The sequence below is a fragment of the Dendrobates tinctorius genome, unplaced genomic scaffold (genome assembly GCF_039654945.1).
Source record: "Dendrobates tinctorius isolate UK_male_01 unplaced genomic scaffold, ASM3965494v1 ptg000019l, whole genome shotgun sequence".
In the NCBI taxonomy this organism is placed as follows: domain Eukaryota; kingdom Metazoa; phylum Chordata; class Amphibia; order Anura; family Dendrobatidae; genus Dendrobates; species Dendrobates tinctorius.
This window is the reverse complement of record NW_027361687.1, coordinates 59311068-59328960: the sequence shown is the minus strand read 5'-3', so window position 1 is coordinate 59328960 and position 17893 is coordinate 59311068. Positions and strand designations below refer to the sequence as shown.

The window sequence follows — 17893 nt, the reverse complement described above, 5'->3', positions numbered from 1 at the left end:
CCTCAAGGTACAGGTTTCAGCGCTGGGTGCATTATACAATTGCAATATAGCGGCAAACAGATGGGTAGCCAGGTTTATAAAATCTTGCCACAGATCTAGGCCAGTTTCCTTACCGAAAATAGCTCCATGGGATCTAAATCTGGTGCTGGAAGCCCTTACGAAGGAGCCGTTTGAACCCATACAGCAGATTTCAACTAAAAATCTCACTCTAAAAACCATCATTTTGGTAGCTCTAACGTCGGCACGTAGAGTTAGTGACTTACAGGCCCTTTCAGTCAACCCACCATATACCCAGATATACCAGGATAGGGTGGTTATGAGAACAGACCCTGCTTACTTGCCGAAAGTAGTAACTAACTTTCACCGAAACCAAGAAATTGTCCTCCCTTCCTTCTGTGAGAATCCGAAAAACCCAGGGGAGGAGAAATTTCATAGCCTAGACGTTAAAAGAACCCTAGTAGAGTATATGTCTATAACCAGCCAGTGGAGGAGGTCCCAGTCCCTATTTGTAGCCTTCCAGGGAGCTAGGAAAGGTTATGGAGTGTCAAAGGGGACTATTGCCCGATGGATTAGGGAGGCCATTAGTGTAGCCTATTCAGCTAGTGGCGTCCAGGTTCCTGACGGCATCAAGGCTCATTCCACCAGAGCCGTGGCGACCTCCTGGGCTGAGAAAGCAGAGGTATCAATAGAGCAAATTTGTAAGGCCGCTACCTGGGCCTCACCCTCAACTTTCTTTAGACACTATAGACTAAATCTGTCCTCCTCTGCTGACTTGACCTTTGGTAGAAGGGTGCTGCAAGCGGTGGTCCCTCCCTAAGGTGTTCGAAGTCTCCAGAATCTCTCATGTGGTGCTGTCATGGGTGAAGGGAAAACCACCATGGTTACTTACCGGTAGCCGTTTTTTCCGGAACCCATGACAGCACCCGTATATTTCCCCCCCTTTTTTCACCGTTTGGGTGTGCACAATAGTCGGGTGTATTTGTGTGATGTGGTGTTGGATAAATATGTAACTAACCGGGAAGTCCTCTCAAATGCTCTGTAATCCAACTGAAGCGGGGGAGAGGTGCCGCCCCTTATGTTTCAGTAGGTTCCTGTCCTGGCGGGGCGGATCCCTCTCTCATGTGGTGCTGTCATGGGTTCCGGAAAAACCGGCTACCGGTAAGTAACCATGGTGGTTTCTGCCTCCATGATTATCCCGTATGATTATGTTCATGTCCGAATGAACAAAGGAGAGTTTAAATCCATGTGCTAGGAGAACTGCTCTTAACCAGTTAGGGTCATAATCTGATCCTGTGCTGCCGGGCATACCATAGTCTCTCATTACACCAGCTTGTATAGCTGTAGGGAGGGTGCAAGTGGACATACCACCAGGGAGGAAAAAGGGAGGGGGTTGGACGCTGCAGCTACGAGCCTGCACATGAGAGCACAGTGCTTTATGTCACAAACATAATGGGGGAAGGGCAGAAGGAGCCATGGAAGAGTACATAAAATGTAAACATATTCATATTTTCTTGACACCCAGCCTCTCGACGCCTCTCTCCCTCTCGACGCCTCTCTCCCTCTCGACACCTCTCTCCTTCTCGACACCTCTCTCCCTTCCCTCTAGACACCTCTCTCCCTTCCCTCTAGACACCTCTCTCCCCTCCCTCTCGACACGTCTCTCCCCTCCCTCTCGACACGTCTCTCCCCTCCCTCTCGACACGTCTCTCCCTCTTGAAGACCTGGCATATCCTTGCTTTACAGGCACAGCTAAGTAATTTAATTAAGACACATGTAGTACTTTGTCATCCGCTTAATGTCAAGCGACTTTTTTCTTAACACATGACAATTACCCATGTCCAACCCCTCATATGTAGGATTAGTGATATCTTGCTGATTACTGGAGGTCCAGGCAATCTGAACCCCAGTGATCCCAAAATTGGGGATGTACAGCCCAATCCTAAATGTTTATTGGACTGACGAGAACTATTTCCAGCAGTCCCACTGACGATTAATGAGCATGTGCATCTCTGATCCATCCATGATAGTTTCGAGACCCCGCATTCAGACACCTTCGAGAGTAGTAGAATATACCCATCCTACGCCATGTTTAAATTGATTTCTTTGTTGAGATACTACTAGTTGGTCTAAATTCCCTCTTACTAGATTCTGCTTTAATTTGAGGAGGGGTGTCCCCCTTTAGCAAGGGTCCCTTTTTTTTCTCGCCCTCTCTCACACAATCAATGGAGCATGTTTATCTCTAATCCATTCATGATTGGTGCAAGCCCTTGGTCGGGATCCCGGCGTTCGGACAACCAGCGGGAGCAGAAAATTATTCCGTACTATGACATTTTTCAAAGCTCTTTAATGGACTGGACATGCACTTACATGCTTACTGCCTATACAGTAGGTGCCAAATAGAGCAAATTCTCTTTCTTCTAGAGGAAAGCTAATTTGCATACATTTTCCCAGGAATCCCTACACCATCTGGATCTCCACAATTCATTCCAGTACCTTGCAAGAAATCTTCAAAAACATGTCAAAATCTTGAATAATTGATTTTCTTTATCTAAGGAGCCCTTGATGTCCACCACTTAAGTGCTCTGCTCTCTTCCAGCTGTTTTACCTGTGTGCTGAAGTTTGCCAGCAGCTCAGTGCCCGGGACGCCTGCTCTTTAGGGAAGGATGTGTGGAACATCTTCTTGGATAAAAGCGCGGTAAGGGGCGATGGATAAGTCTTAGCGCCACCGTGTGTGTGATGCGTTGTGTTGTGGAGCCATATTGTATCCCAAACGCACCCAGAATTGTTTTGTAATTTTCATGTTCTGTCTTACTGACCACAAGCAGAGATCTTGCACTCAGTCGTCCTGTTGTTTTTCAGCCTCTGAGAGTAAAGATTCCTGAGACCCTGCAAGCTGAAATAGGTGAGTTATATATATTATACACACGCACACACACACTGAACGTGAAATCCCTCATATATGGGGGTCTCCAGATAAAGAGGAGACTCCTGACAGCGCAAGCGGCCGCTAATGCGTACATTTCTATTGTGCCGCTTACCACATAAATCTGTATGCAGTGAGCTCTCTCTAGTGGTGGATGCCTTCAGCTATGGTCCGTCATTTACAGCTGTCTGTACTCTGTGTATGACATCCACAGTTTCTTTTATCTGCTGCCTCCTTGCAGAATACTGTTTGCGTGGTTCTGAGGATGTTCGGAGCGCACTGAGTGAGGCCCAGGACGCCATGTTACCAGATATACAGGAGCAGATACAAGACTACAGGTAATGTACCAACCGTGCCTGTCCTGGCCGGTGCAAGGACTGCACTTCTGGGAATGGAAATCACAATGCCAAGCTGTGGAGACACTGAGCAAGCAGGGAATGCAACTAAAACATGAAGAATAGTGAGCTCAGCTCTGGGGTATAATGCAGGATGTAACAGGATCAGTACAGGATCAGTAATGTAATGTATGTACACAGTGACTGCACCAGCAGAATAGTGAGTGCAGCTCTGGAGTATAATACAGGATGTAACTCAGGATCAGTACAGGATCAGTAAGGTATGTACACAGTGACTGCACCAGCAGAATAGTGAGTGCAGCTCTGGAGCATAATACAGGATATAACTCGGGATCAGTACAGGATCAGTAATGTATGTACACAGTGACTGCACCAGCAGAATAGTGAGTGCAGCTCTGGAGTATAATGCAGGATGTAACACAGGATCAGTAATGTAATGTATGTACACAGTGACTGCTGTTATGAATGGGTCACTGAGAAGAAAAAAGCAAAACAAGCGAAGTCACAGAAAACCAGAGAGGTTGGTAACTATGCAGACTGCAGATCCCTGATCCTACCACAACAACTAGCAGCAGCCGTGGAGCGTACCTACGATGTTCCAAGACGCTTCGTCACAGCCGGAGGACTAAATAAGCCTGAAGCATGAAAAGGGGAAAACTAACTGCCCCAGAGCAGACGCCAAAGGAATAGATAACCCCCACACATGTATTGACGGTGAAACAAGATGAAGGCACAAACACAGGCAGGAAAATAGGCTGAGCAAACGATGGGGCCCAAACTAACTAGAGAGGAAAGGAAAGGAAAGACACTGTCTGCAATCTGCAAAAAACCCTACAAAAATAATGTCCAACACTTCTGATAGCAAAATTAACCCTGAAGTCACTAGACTTCTCCCACTATATCAGCACTCTGAAATATTCGGAGACAGAGCAAAAAGAGACCAAACTAGTAAGGGACAAAAAGCAAATTGGCAAAATACTGATAAATAAGAGTGGAAATTCAGCACAGCCCCCAGCCGGGGCTGGCTGACCACACCAAAAAACTGAATAGACCAACAAAATCAAGTGTGAACATTAGCAGAAAAACTTTGCTTTAGATTACTGGAACAGAGCTGAAAGCCAAGAGCTGACAAGTCAGAAGGAATCACCAGCAACTGAATAGGGCGTGGGCTGTCTTAAATCCAATCTGAGACTCCAGAGGTCCAATCGTCATCCTCATTCTCAGGTGGCAGATCTCCACCGATCAAATCAGCCTCACTACCTCCTGTTACCACCAGAGGGAGTCTGGAAGGAGAACTCACAACTGGTGAACCAGAGAATGAACTCACAACAGACTGCACCAGCAGAATAGTGAGTGCAGCTCTGGGGTATAATACATGATGTAACTCAGGATCAGTAATGTAATGTATGTACACAGTGACCGCACCAGCAGAATAGTGAGTGCAGCTCTGGAGTATAATTCAGGATGTAACTCAGGATCAGTAATGTAATGTATGTACACAGTGACTGCACCAGCAGAATAGTGAGTACAGCTCTGGAGTATAATACAGGATGTAACTCAGGATCAGTACAGGATCAGTAGTGTAATGTATGTACACAGTGACCGCACCAGCAGAATAGTGAGTGCAGCTCTGGGGTATAATACAGGAAGTAACTCAGGATCAGTAATGTAATGTATGTACACAATGACTGCACCAGCAGAATTGTGAGTGCAGCTCTGGAGTATAATACAGGATGTAACTCAGGATCAGTAATGTAATGTATGTACACAGTGTCTGCACCAGCAGAAGAGTGAGTGCAGCTCTGGAGTATAATACAGGATGTAACTCTGGATCAGTAATGTAATGTATGTACATAGTGACTGCACCAGCAGAATAGTGAGTGCAGCTCTGGGGTATAATAGAGGATGTAACTTAGGATCAGTAATGTATGCACACAATGAGTGCACCAGCAGAATAGTGAGTGTAGCTCTGGGGTATAATACATGATGTAACTCAGTCAGGATCAGTAATGTATGCAAACAATGAGTGCACCAGCAGAATAGTGAGTACAGCTCTGGAGTATAATACAGGATGTAACTCAGGATCTGTAATGTATGTACACAGTGACTGCACCAGCAGAATAGTGAGTGCAGCTCTGGGGTATAATACAGGATGTAACTCAGGATCAGTACAGGAGCAGTAATGTAATGTATACACACAATGAGTGCACCAGCAGAATAGTGAGTACAGCTCTGGAGTATAATACAGGATGTAACTCAGGATCGGTATTTTATATACACAGTGACTGCACCAGCAGAATAGTGAGTGCAGCTCTGGAATTTAATTCAGGACGTAACTCAGGATCAGTAATGTAATGTACAGTATGTACATAGTGAATAAAAAAAAAGAGAGAAACCAGCACTGACTATGGTCAGAACGCAATACATAAAGTGCATATGCACATATTGATTTCTAACTGTATTTCAAAATGAGACATTTAGCAAACAATTGATCAATTCTTTGAGCTACCCCGCCACGTCAAGGTATTCTCACATGGGGCTGTCCTACTCTACATTTTTTATATTCTCTGTGCCATTATGGACTCCTAAATGTATTAAAAGCAAGACCACATTAAATGCAAATTGTACCTGAAGCGTTTCGGAATCACTCCCATGGCGCCAGAAAGGGCGAGGGCAGATAAAAGTTTACCAGGTCCGGACATAGACATTTCAGGTCCAACCTCCACACTGCCTGACCAGCAGCCATAGATGAAGGGTGAGACAGGCCCAGACACAGGTGCACAATCAAATAAAGCCTGGGGAAGCGCAAGTCAGGGCTGCTGTATGTGTGTACAGCAGCCTAGATCAATCACAATAAATACATTGAATGATTGATCTAGGCTGCTGTGCACACGCACAGCAGCCCTGCCCTGCCCCAGGCTCTGTTTGATTGTGCGCCTGTGTCTGGTCCTGTTTCACCCTTCAGCTATGGTTGCTGATCAGGCAGTGTGGAGGCTAGATCTGAAATGTCCTTGTCTGGACCTGGTAAACCGTTATCTGCGCTCTCCTTTTCTGGCGCCATGGGAGTGATTCAGAAACGCTTCAGGTACAGTTTGCATTTAATGTGGTCTTGCTTTTAATACATTTAGGAGGCTGTATTGGCACAGCGAATATAAAAAACGTTGAGTAGGACTGCCCCATGTGAGAATGCCGTGGTGGGGTGGCTCAAAGAATTGGTGAATTGTTTGCTAAATGTCTCATTTTGAAATACAGTTAGAAATCAATATGTGCATATGCACTTTATGTATTGCGTTCTGACCATAGGCAGCTCTGGCTTCTCTCTTTTTTTTATCTGTACACTGACTGCACCAGCAGAATAGTGAGTACAGCTCTGGGGTATAATACAGAATGTAACTCAGGATCAGTAATGTAATGTATGTACACAGTGACTGCAACAGCAGAATAGTGAGTGCAGCTCTGGAGTATAATACAGGAGGTAACTCAGGATCAGTACAGGATCAGTAATGTATGTACACAGTGACTGCACAGCATAATAGTGAGTGCAGCTCTGGAGTATAATACAGGAGGTAACTCAGGATCAGTAATGTATGTACACAGTGACTGCACCAGCAGAATAGTGAGTGCAGCTCTGGGGTATAATACAGGATGTAACTCAGGATTAGTACAGGATCAGTAATGTATGTACACAGTGACTGCACCAGCAGAATAGTGAGTGCAGCTCTGGAGTATAATACAGGATGTAACTCAGGATTAGTACAGGATCAGTAATGTATGTACACAGTGACTGCACCAGCAGAATAGTGAGTGCAGCTCTGGAGTATAATACAAGATGTAACTCGGGATGAGTACAGGATCAGTAATGTAATGTATGTACACAGTGACTGCACAGCAGAATAGTGAGTGCAGCTCTGGAGTATAATACAGGCTGTAACTCGGGATCACTAATGTAATGTATGTACACAGTGACTGCACCAGCAGAATACTGAGTGCAGCTCTGGGGTATTGTGACACCCCTGAGGCTTCAGTCGCCATAGAGGTACTGCGCCTTCTCCTAAGGTGTAGTGCCCCACCATCCAGGTAGGCTGGGAACTCCTTTCCGCATTCCAACACCTGAACCCCACACACAGGATAGTTCAGCAGGGACCCATCCATGCTTTGTGCTGGAAAGGTCATAGGGTGCCTTTTGTGGTCCCTGGCTTCGTAACACGAGAGGTGCTGGGGAGGCGGGTGGAGTTAGATATAAAAGAGAGGGAAGGTGTAGGATTTGAGGTCAGTCTGACAGAAGGTCAGTCTGCGGTGAGTCCCAGAGAAGGAGAGAGCAGGCTGACAGCAGGTCAGCCTGAGAGGAGCTCAAGGCGGAGGAAGGCAGTCAGTCAGGAGAGGCTGAGGACTAGTCTTAGTGGAACGAGCTCCCTAGGGAAGGAAGAGAAGGAGAAAGAGACGTAGACTGAAGACTACAGATTCCATAAGAGAGAGAGAACAGATCGGAACGAAGGAGAATAGAAGGACGGTGGGAAGCAGGTTGAGAAAGAGAGAGAACCCTTCCAGTCCAGAGAGCGCAAAGGCCGGGGCCCGGTCCCCGAGGTTGATTGGATCTTTATGTCCGGCAACAGACACCGGAGGAGTAGTGAGCCGCTAACGCCTTGCTCCCATCATAGACTTGGGACACAAAAGCAACTAAATAGAGAGCCGGGACGCAGTGAGGAGTCCCCAAAGCAGGCTACAGCTGTCTGTCATACAAGTAAAGACTAGGAACACCTAGAGAGAGGCATTCCAGGGTAACTAAGTACTGGAGAGCTTCGCACCTAAAGGCGCATTGGAGGAGTCGTTCAGTAAGGTACATGTTGGCGGAGTGTGGAAGGGAGAATCCTATCCTGCCTGGAGGTTGGCTGGAGCCCTGACCTGGAGATCACAGTACGGAGGCAGGCAGTTGTGTGAACTGCAAACAGTGAGTAAAGCTTTGGACCGCATACTCTGGTGTCCTCCAGTTATTCCAGCACCACTACACCTGGGTACCAGCCTCCATACCATTCTGCGCCTCTCCTCATCCATTGCACCTACACTGCCCTGGGACTACAGCTCCACCTGTGGGGAGCTATACCATCTCTGCTGCACCACACCATCAGTCCCAGCGGATCTGCATGCAGCGTTGGCTTACCATCCTACTTGCCAAACACCACGGGTGGCATCACAAACTATTCATATAGACTTTAACACCATTAACATCACCGCCATTGATATTGGGCACCCAGGGCTACGGACCGGGTCTCCGCTGCTGTGACACCTCATCCCCCTGACACTGGCCCGGTACCGTGTGTCCCGCTGCCCTGGGTGAAGCCCGTGGGGGCGACCCAATTTAATACAGGATGTAACTCAGGATCAGTACAGGATCAGTAATGTAATGTATGTGCACAGTGACTGCACCAGCAGAATAGTGAGTGCAGCTCTGGAGTATAATACAGGATGTAACTCAGGATTAGTACAGGATCAGTAATGTATGTACACAGTGACTGCACCAGCGGAATAGTGAGTGCAGCTCTGGAGTATAATATAGGATTTAACTCAGGATTAGTACAGGATCAGTAATGTATGTACACAGTGACTGCAACAGCAGAAAAGTGAGTGCAGCTCTGGAGTATAATACAGGATGTAACTCAGGATCAGTAATGTATGTACACAGTGACTGCACCAGCAGAATAGTGAGTGCAGCTCTGGGGTATAATACAGGATGTAACTCGGGATCAGTACAGTATCAGTAATGTAATGTATGTACACAGTGACTGCACCAGCAGAATAGTGAGTGCAGCTCTGGAGTATAATACAGGATGTAACTCAGGATCAATAATGTATATACACAGTGACTGCACCAGCAGAATAGTGAGTGCAGCTCTGGAGTATAATACAGGATGTAACTCAGGATCAGTAATGTAATGTATGTACACAGTGACTGCACCAGCAGAAAAGTGAGTGCAGCTCTGGTGTATAATAAAGGATAATAACTCAGTATCAGTTTTTGTTTGATTTCATACATTTTTCTATTTCCCAGGACAAAGCGGACTATGGGCCTGGGCAGTCTGTATGGAGAAAATGACCTGCTGGACCTTGAAATTGACCCTCAGAGGGAGCGTCAGGTCGCTGCTAAGCAGATTGCACAGCTGGGGGAGATTCTGTAAGTGTTGCATCCTGAGAGATTGTGTAATCCTTGGTAATTCTAGTAGTAACTTTTTAACAGTTTTTCCTCCTCCACTTGCAGCCTTTTCCTCACCAATATGACAACACATGTCACTGTATAGTACAAGAAAGCTGATGTCCTAAAATACTCTGTGCTGCTCGAGGCCACTGCTGTTTCCGCTGTTTGTCATCTCCCACACGTTTTATAGTATCATACACACTAACCTAATGGACAGCTCACTGACGCCATTAACTTGTCGGTGTTATAAGATCTGTCAACAGCAGCACAACAGGAAACGGCAGAAAGATCTGACAGCATGTAGATTTGCCAACTTATACAGTCAGTCTTAGGAATATGATCTGCTGTGTAAATTGAGACTTGCAGTACCCTCAGTCACCACACAGTGCGCTGTTTACTATTACTTGCTGCGATTTCTGGTTGTCTTTTCAAGTTGTGAGGTGCTAAGAGGTCAGTGAAGTGGAGATTGTAGTCATATGTCAAACTAAAATATTTGGTAACTAATTTTTGATATAATCTTTTTGTTTTTAGGTCAAAATATGAAGAAGAGAGAAGGTGAGTAGTTGGGATTTTAATAAGATCAGAGAAATCAGAATTGATCACTTTGGGATCACTAAACTCCTGTTCAAAGGCTACATTTGGTGCTGCAGCTCATTGAGTTGAACAAAGACACAAAGGCCGGCTGCGCATTGGGCGGAGCTGCGTCCAAAGCGCTGCATATACGGAACGTGGAACCCTACCCTAAGCGTACCATGCCTTTGAGTCATTTCAAGTGTTTAACTCATTGAGGTGAAGAAGACCAAGCTGCAATACTAGACTCAGCCTCCACACAAGAGTGGCACTATTGCTATCTACAATATCTTGATCATGGCTTTTCCATCTTTCCGTAGCTCTCCTATGGCCTTTGCACTAAGCACCTACATGAATCATGCTGGAATAAGTTCCCGAGAATTTCGGCCTGCCAGCGTCTCCGAGAAGTTTCAGATCATTCCTGACAAAGACAAGTGGCTCCCCTTCTTCCCCAAAACTAAAAAAGTAAGAAACGAAGTACAGAATTCTGTAAAATTGATGAGGAATAGTTTTTGTATTTTCAAGTGTTATGTTTATTTGAAGGGAAAATCCATCCAAGTCTTGTTTATAATAGGCATTATATTTATTATTAATAGATTAGTGAATATCTTCTTCCTGACGCTGCTGTTCATGTTTTTGCTGCATCTGCTGCCATTGTCTGCATTGTTGGTGCTATTGCTTATGCTGCCACTGTCATTGTTGGTGCTGCTGTCGCCATTGCTGCTGCCACCAGCATTACTTCTGCTGCCACCATTGTTGCTGCTGCCACTGCCATTGATCCCTCTGCCCCTGTTGTTATTTCTTCTTGCCGCTGCCATCGCTGCTGCTGCTTCCCACGCCGCCTTTATTGCTGATTGTGCCACCGTCATTGCTGCTGCCGCCGCCGTCATTGCTGCATCAGTTGCAGTTGTTGCTCCTTTTACAACCGCTGTCATTTTGCTGCTTATGCCATCATTGTTGCTGATGCTTCTGCTTCCAACATTACTGCTGCTTCTGCTGCCACTGTTGTCAGTTGATGCCACTGTCATTTCTTGTGTTGCCGCCGCCATTTCTTGAGCTGCTGCCGCCACCATTGCTGCTACTACGGTCATTGTCATTGCTGCTGCCAGAATTGTTGCTGCTACTACTATTACTTACGCCGTTGTCTCTACTAGTGCTACTACCATCATAGCTGTTGTTGCAGCTGGCTCCGTTGTCACTGCTACTTTTACTACTACTTCGTTGTCACTACTGCTATCCTAGCTGTTATAGTGGCTGTCACTGTTGTCACTACTATTACTACTACTGCCACCGACCCTGCTGTTGCAACTGCCAACATCGTTGGTTCTATTACTACTACTGCTGCCCTTGCTGTTGCGGCTGTCACTGCTACTACTACTTCAACTGCTGCTGCCCCTGCTATTGTTGCAGCTGCCTTTGTTGTCGCTGCTTACTACTACTATCCCTGCTGCTGTTGTAGCTGCCACTATTACTATTGCCGCCCCTGCTGTTGTTGTGGCTGTCACAGTCGTCTCTGCCACTACTACTGCCTCCACTGCTGTTCTTGTGGTTGCTACAGTCATCACTGCTACTGTTGCTACTACTACTACCTCCCCTGCTGCTGTTGTAGCTGACACCTACATCGCTGCTACTATCTTGTACTGGTGCCACTGCTTCTGTTGTGGCTGGTATCATCGTCGCTGCCGCTACTACTACTGCTACAACTGCTGCCTCTGCTGTTGTTGTGGCTGCCACCGTTGTTGCTGTTGCTAGTACTACTACTATTGCTGCCACTGCTGTTGTGGCTGCCACTGTCGTCGTTGCTGCTACTACTTGTACTGCCGCCCCTGCTGCTGTTGTGGCTGCCACAGTCGTTGCTGCTGCTACTATTATTACTACAACTGCCACCCCTGCTGTTGTTGTGGCTGCCACCATCGTCGCTGCTACTACAACTACTACTCTTGCTGCTCCTGCTGTTGTTGTGTCTGCTACCATGGTCGTTGCCACTACTATTACTGCCACACCTGCTGTTGTCGGGGCCGCCACAGTCATCGCTGCCACTAGTTCTACCATTACTGCTGCTATCATTACTGCTGCTTCTGCCGCCACTGTTGTCAATGGATGCCGCCACCATTGTCATTGCTGCTACTGCTCTTATTGTCGCTGCTACTACGATTACTGTTGCCATATCATGGCTGCTACTTTTACTACTGCTACTACCATCATAGCTGTTGTCGCGGCTGTCTCCATCATCACTGCTACTTTTACTACTACTGCCGTTATTGCTACTACTACTGCCTTTCTAGCTGTAGTCTCTGCTGTTACTACTACTGCCACCGTCCCTGTTGTTTTTACAGCTGCCAACATTGTTGCTGCTAATATTGCTGCCTCTGCTATTGTTGCATCTGTCACTGCTACTACTACTACTGCTGCTGTCCCTGCTGTTGTGGCTCCCGGAGTCATCAATGCTACTGCCGCCCCTGCTGTTGTGGCTGCCACAGTCGTCACTGCTACTACTATTGCCGCCCCTTCTGTTATTGTGGCTGCTGCCATCTTCGCTGCTGCTGCTACCATTTTTACTGCCGCCCCTGCTGTTGTTGTGGCTGCCACCATCGTTGCTCCTGCTACTACCATTATTACTGCCACCTCTGCTGTTGTGGTTGCCACCATCTTCGCTGCTGCTACCATTACTGGCGCCCCTGCTGTTGTGGCTGTCACCATCGTTGTTTCTGCTACTACCATTATTACTGCTGCCTCTGCTGTTGTTGTTGGTGCCACCATCATCGCTGCTCCTACCATTACTGCCGCCTCTGCTGCTTTTGTGGCTGCCACCATCTTCGCTGCTGCTACCATTACTGGTGCCCCTGCTGTTGCTTCTGCCGCTGCCATTGTTGCTCAATCAATAGCTGCTGTGAGAGTTGCTGTTGTTTTTATAACTTAGAAAATGTTTGTTTCGCATTCCTGTTATTGTTTTCCAATCTTTGCTGGCATCAGAATGAGTGTGATGCGATGTTCTCCGGAGTCGATTACACGGGGGGGGGGTCAAGTTATTATTGTGGGGGTCCAAGTTATAATAATTTTTGGGCCTCACATATCCCCTACTGCCCTGTATGACAATTCTGGTTGGTGATCTTGTGTCATGGTGTTGATTCTATTTAATCCAAGACTTTATTTTTGGTCTTTGTGATCTGGTGGTGGATGGAGGTTCTTGTTGTGTAGAAGGATCTCGAGGACCTCGGGGAATGTCTTGATTTTAATGGTAAAATTTGGTGGACTCTTCTACTTTTCTGTCTCTATAGAACAGCAATGCAAAAAAGGAGAAGGACCGCGAGTCGGCAGATGATAAGAGGCGGAACCCAATTCTCAAATACATTGGCAAACCGAAAAGTTCTTCTCAGAGCAGTGAGTATGGAAATTTGGGGGCATCTCCTGGGGGGTGGTAGCCGGGATTATTATCCGCGATGTTGTGTCCTCTTCAGGGCTTCAAAATTGATAGAAATTATGGCATGTTCTTAGGAAAGGTTATCATTATTAGATGGGTGGAGGTCCAGGTTTTGAGATCCTTGTCAGTTTGCTCTTTGAATGGAATGCGGTTCTCTAAGGCCAACACATACCCATTCACACTACTCATGCAGAGTCCTGGGACATGACAGAGATGGTGTGCTGGGATGCTAGGAGTTGGGCCATGTCTTGGAGGCTCTCCTTATTGCTTAGATTATTGGGGTCTTTCATGTATGTAGAAGAAAGAAAGGTAACTTTCTCCACTTCTCCAGCAGCAGTCATATATGTTTATAATAGTAGATGCTGGTGACTACTGACAGTGGCCACAATGATATTGTCAATTGCTGTCATTCAGCTTCCTTTTGACTTTTAAAGGGACTTAACCTTACATAAGCAGATCAGTAGCAGTGTTTGGGTCAGTCTTCACTGTGTTTATGAACCAGGAGGATCAGGATGAATATAACTATAGGTTATGTTCAGATAGGCCAGTTGTTAAAGTTGTGCATGGGTTGGTGGAGGACAATGTATGAGTGGTTACAGTTGTCTATTGGTTGCTAGAGGACAGGGTAAAAGCAGTTATAGTTAAGTATTGGCTAATGAGGATAGGTATGAGTGGTTATATTTGTGTATGGGTTGGTGGAGGACAATGTATGAGTGGTTACAGTTGTCTATTGGTTGGTGGAGGACAGGGTATGAGCGGTTATAGTTATGTATTGGCTGATGAGGACAGGTATGAGTGGTTATATTTGTGTATGGGTTGGTGGAGGACAATGTATGAGTGGTTACAGTTGTCTATTGGTTGGATGAGGACAGTTTAAGAGCGGTTATAGTTATGTATTGGCTGATAAGGACAGGTATGAGTGGTTATATTTGTGTATGGGCTGGTGAAGGACAAGGTATGAGGCATTGTAGTTGTGTATGAGCTGGTGGAGGACATGGTATGAGTGGTTATAGTTGTGTATGGGCTAGTGGAGGACATGGTATGAGTGGTTATAGTTAGGTATGGGCTAGTGAAGGACAGGGTATGAGTGGTTATATTTGTGTATGGGTTGGTAGAGGACAATATATGAGTGGTTACAGTTGTCTATTGGTTGGAGGACAGGGTAAGAGCGGTTATAGATGTGCAATGGCTGATGAGGACAGGTATGAGGGATTGTAGTTGTGTATGGGCTTGTGGAGGACAATGTTGTGAATTCTCTCTCTGGCTTCCCTCTGATTACTGAAAGTAGTGGAGCTGGTCAGATTGACAGAGGGGTTGCGAGTTCTCTTTCTGGGCTCTCTGGTGGTTACTGGAGGTAGTGGAGCTGATCTGATTGACAGAGGCTTACCACCTGATAATGAGGAAGACGATTGGATATCTGGGGTTTCTGATTGGGATTTAAGTCAGCTGACTCCCTCTATCCCTGCTGGTGATTTTCTTCCTGTGCCTTCTGAGGTCTGATGTCTCCTGCTTTTTCCCTGCATGGTTCAGCTAAGTGGTTCATTTGCTATTCTGTTTGCATTTGATCTGGTTTTGTCTCTCTGCTTTGTGCGGGTCAGCCAGCTCTGGCTGGGGCGGTGCTGAATCACCGCCCATATGTTACTGCTTGTGCCAGTTTGTTTTGTCCCCTGTTATATTGGTCTCTTTTTGCTTTGCTTTCAGAATATACCAGAGTGCTGATATAGTGGGGACGAAGTCGTGCGACTTCAGTGTTTTTTGTGCATCAGACGTGTTGGACTTTTTGCAGGGTTTTTTGCGTGATTGCAGACAGTGTCTTTCCTTTCCTGTCCTGTCTAGTCAGTGTGGGCCCCATCGTTTGCTCAGTCTATTTTTCTGCCTGCATTTGTGTTTTCATCTGGTCTCACTGACAATATATGTTTGGGACCTATCTATTCCTTTGGGGTCTGTTCCGGGGCAGTTTAGATTTCCCCTTTCTTGCTTTAGGCTTAGTTAGCTCTCCGGCTGTGCCGAGGCCTTCTAGGATCATCGTAGGTACGATCCACGGCTACTGCTAGTTGTATGGACAGGATTGGGGGTCTGCATCCGCTTAGTTACCAACCTCTCTGGTTTTCTGTGGCTTAGCTTGGGCCTGCTATCCTCCTCGGTGACCCATTCATAACCGGACAAGATATGAGTGGTTATAATTGTGTATGGGCTCGTGGAGGACAAGATATGAGTGCTTATAGTTGTATATGGGCTGGTGGAGGACAGGGTATGAGTGGTTGTAGTTGTGAATGGGCTGGTGGAGGACAAGATATGAGTGGTTATAGTTGTGTATCGGCTGGTGGAGGACAGAGTATGAGTGGTTATAGTTATGTATGGGCTGGTGGAGGACAGGGTATGAAGGGTTGTATTTGTGTATGGGTTGGTGGAGGACAAGGTTCATATGGAGGTGTTCATCAGTGCTGCTATACATGGGCCGGTTTACTGCTGTGACTACTACTCACCTCACCCTTCTCTATCCTGTCATAATAATTCTGGTATTAATTTTTAATAATTTGCCACTAATGATTTTCCTGCGGGTTGGCGGCGAGGGTCGGCTTACATTTGTGCAGATCCCCCTACCTCACTTTTTTTTTTTTTTTTTTTTTAAGGCTTGTTGCTGTTTCCACCGCTGTAATGCTCATTCATTTTTTTTTTTTCTTTTTTAATCTGCCATTGTTTCCTTTTGTAGCGTTTCATGTCCCCTTGTCCCCTGGGGAAGGTAAACCTAATTTATTGATGTCTTCCTCCCTTGACACCTTTTCAGGTCTAATAATGTGATTTCCCACTAATCCCTGTGTGTAGCTATAACCTGAAAATTCCTGTGTGGATTTGAAGCTGCTTCTACATTTCTGCCTTCCTGTTGTCTACCTTTCCTGTATTATAACCAGGCCATAGGAACTCGTGCTGAGGAGCTTACAATCTAACTATGGTTTTATGAACTATTGAGGCTCACAATCATTTTATACTGAAAAGTTTTACTTTACAACATACTTTGCTTTAAAGTTTTACCATTTTTAAAATTTCTGCTTGCTGCACGTGAATAAAGTCCATCAGATAATCTGTCCTGGCTGGGTTGGTCTTATTTATGATTTGCTGAAGATTATTAGAGTAGGCAATCATCTATTTCTATCATGGAATTCATAGTACTGTATTTTTCTGATTATAAGAAGCACTTTTTCCCCCTAAATTTGGGGGGAAAATGGGGGGTGCGTCTTAAAATTCGAATTTACCTTACCGGTCGCGGTGGAGCAGGGTCCCAGGGTCGCTGCTGGAGGCGGCAAGAGTGGCGTGTTGCTACAGGCCGCAGGTTGGGATGAGGGGGTGTTTGAAGGTGCGACACTGCGGGTTTTCGGTGGTGCGGGGGCTCTGCCGACATTTTGTGAAAGCCTGGGAACCCCTCACTTCCATGGTTTACATTGTGGTGGACTCTGGAAAAATGGCTGCAGGAGGCAGCACATGCACAGATGGAGATCTCGGCACCAAGATCTCAGGAGATGAGATCTCAGCATCAAGATCTCCATCTGCGCATGCGCCGCCCCCTGATGGCCATTTTCCCGGAGTCCAACGCAAAGTGAACCGTGGAAGTGAGGGGTTGCCGGGCTTTCACAAAATGTTGGCAGAGCCCCCGCACCACTGAACACCTGCAGCATCGCACATCCGAACACCCCTTTCTCCCAGTCAGTGGTCTGCAGCATCGCCCCACTCCTGCCTCCGCCAACAGCAACCCTGGGACCCATTTCACCGCAGTCACCACCCCCGGTAAGCAATAAGACTCATGGATTGTAAGAAGCACCACCATTTTATTAAAAAAAAAAAGTTTTTGTTTTTTTTTACTATTTTTCTCAAAATTTGGGGTGCGTCTTATAAACTGCAAAATACGGAAATGCTCTTTCTTACCTTGTAGACCTTGTGTAGTCAGCTTCTTCTAGGGGTAGCTAAAATCAATCATTTAAGGTGAAATTTCATGTTGCGTTGGCCATCTGATTTGTTAGCAGCTTCTTATAGAGCAGGAAAAGCTGAGCAGGTTGATATATAGCTTTGCAAGGAAAGATTCAGTAGAAACAGTAATTTTTTCAATTAATCCTCTGCCCATATTGGGCTGTGCAGTCTCATAAGGGTCCAGTGGGCGGTCCTAAAACCAGGGCTGTGGAGTCGGTAAGCCAAACCTGCGACTCCGACTCCTCAATTTCCCTTACACCGACTCCGACTCCAACTCCGACTCCACGACGCCGGCTCTCACATATATTGCTTATATTTAAGTGAAAAATTTATTGTAGTACAATGTGAACATCAGACATTTAATCATTTCTATGATCCAGTAATCAAGATATTTAGATAGAACATAATATCTATTTATTGGAATAGAACTTTAGAACACAAAAAACTGTAATAAATTGTAAATGTGTAAT

General features: G+C 46.0%; 1 protein-coding gene across 5 annotated transcripts in view; it reads left to right on the top strand.

The window, feature by feature from the left end:
* Positions 1-17893, top strand: part of ARHGEF11 (Rho guanine nucleotide exchange factor 11) — a 173290-nt gene that overhangs the window by 117864 nt on the left and 37533 nt on the right. For 4 of the 5 annotated variants that reach the window (XM_073567073.1, XM_073567074.1, XM_073567076.1 and 1 more), the window contains 8 exons: positions 2597-2695; positions 2860-2902; positions 3165-3261; positions 9326-9448; positions 10001-10024; positions 10360-10504; positions 13318-13420; positions 16174-16203. In XM_073567073.1, coding sequence (XP_073423174.1) covers positions 2597-2695; positions 2860-2902; positions 3165-3261; positions 9326-9448; positions 10001-10024; positions 10360-10504; positions 13318-13420; positions 16174-16203 — 664 coding nt within the window. The remainder of the gene's footprint in view (positions 1-2596; positions 2696-2859; positions 2903-3164; positions 3262-9325; positions 9449-10000; positions 10025-10359; positions 10505-13317; positions 13421-16173; positions 16204-17893) is intronic. The other variant, XM_073567075.1, reaches the window with a different exon arrangement.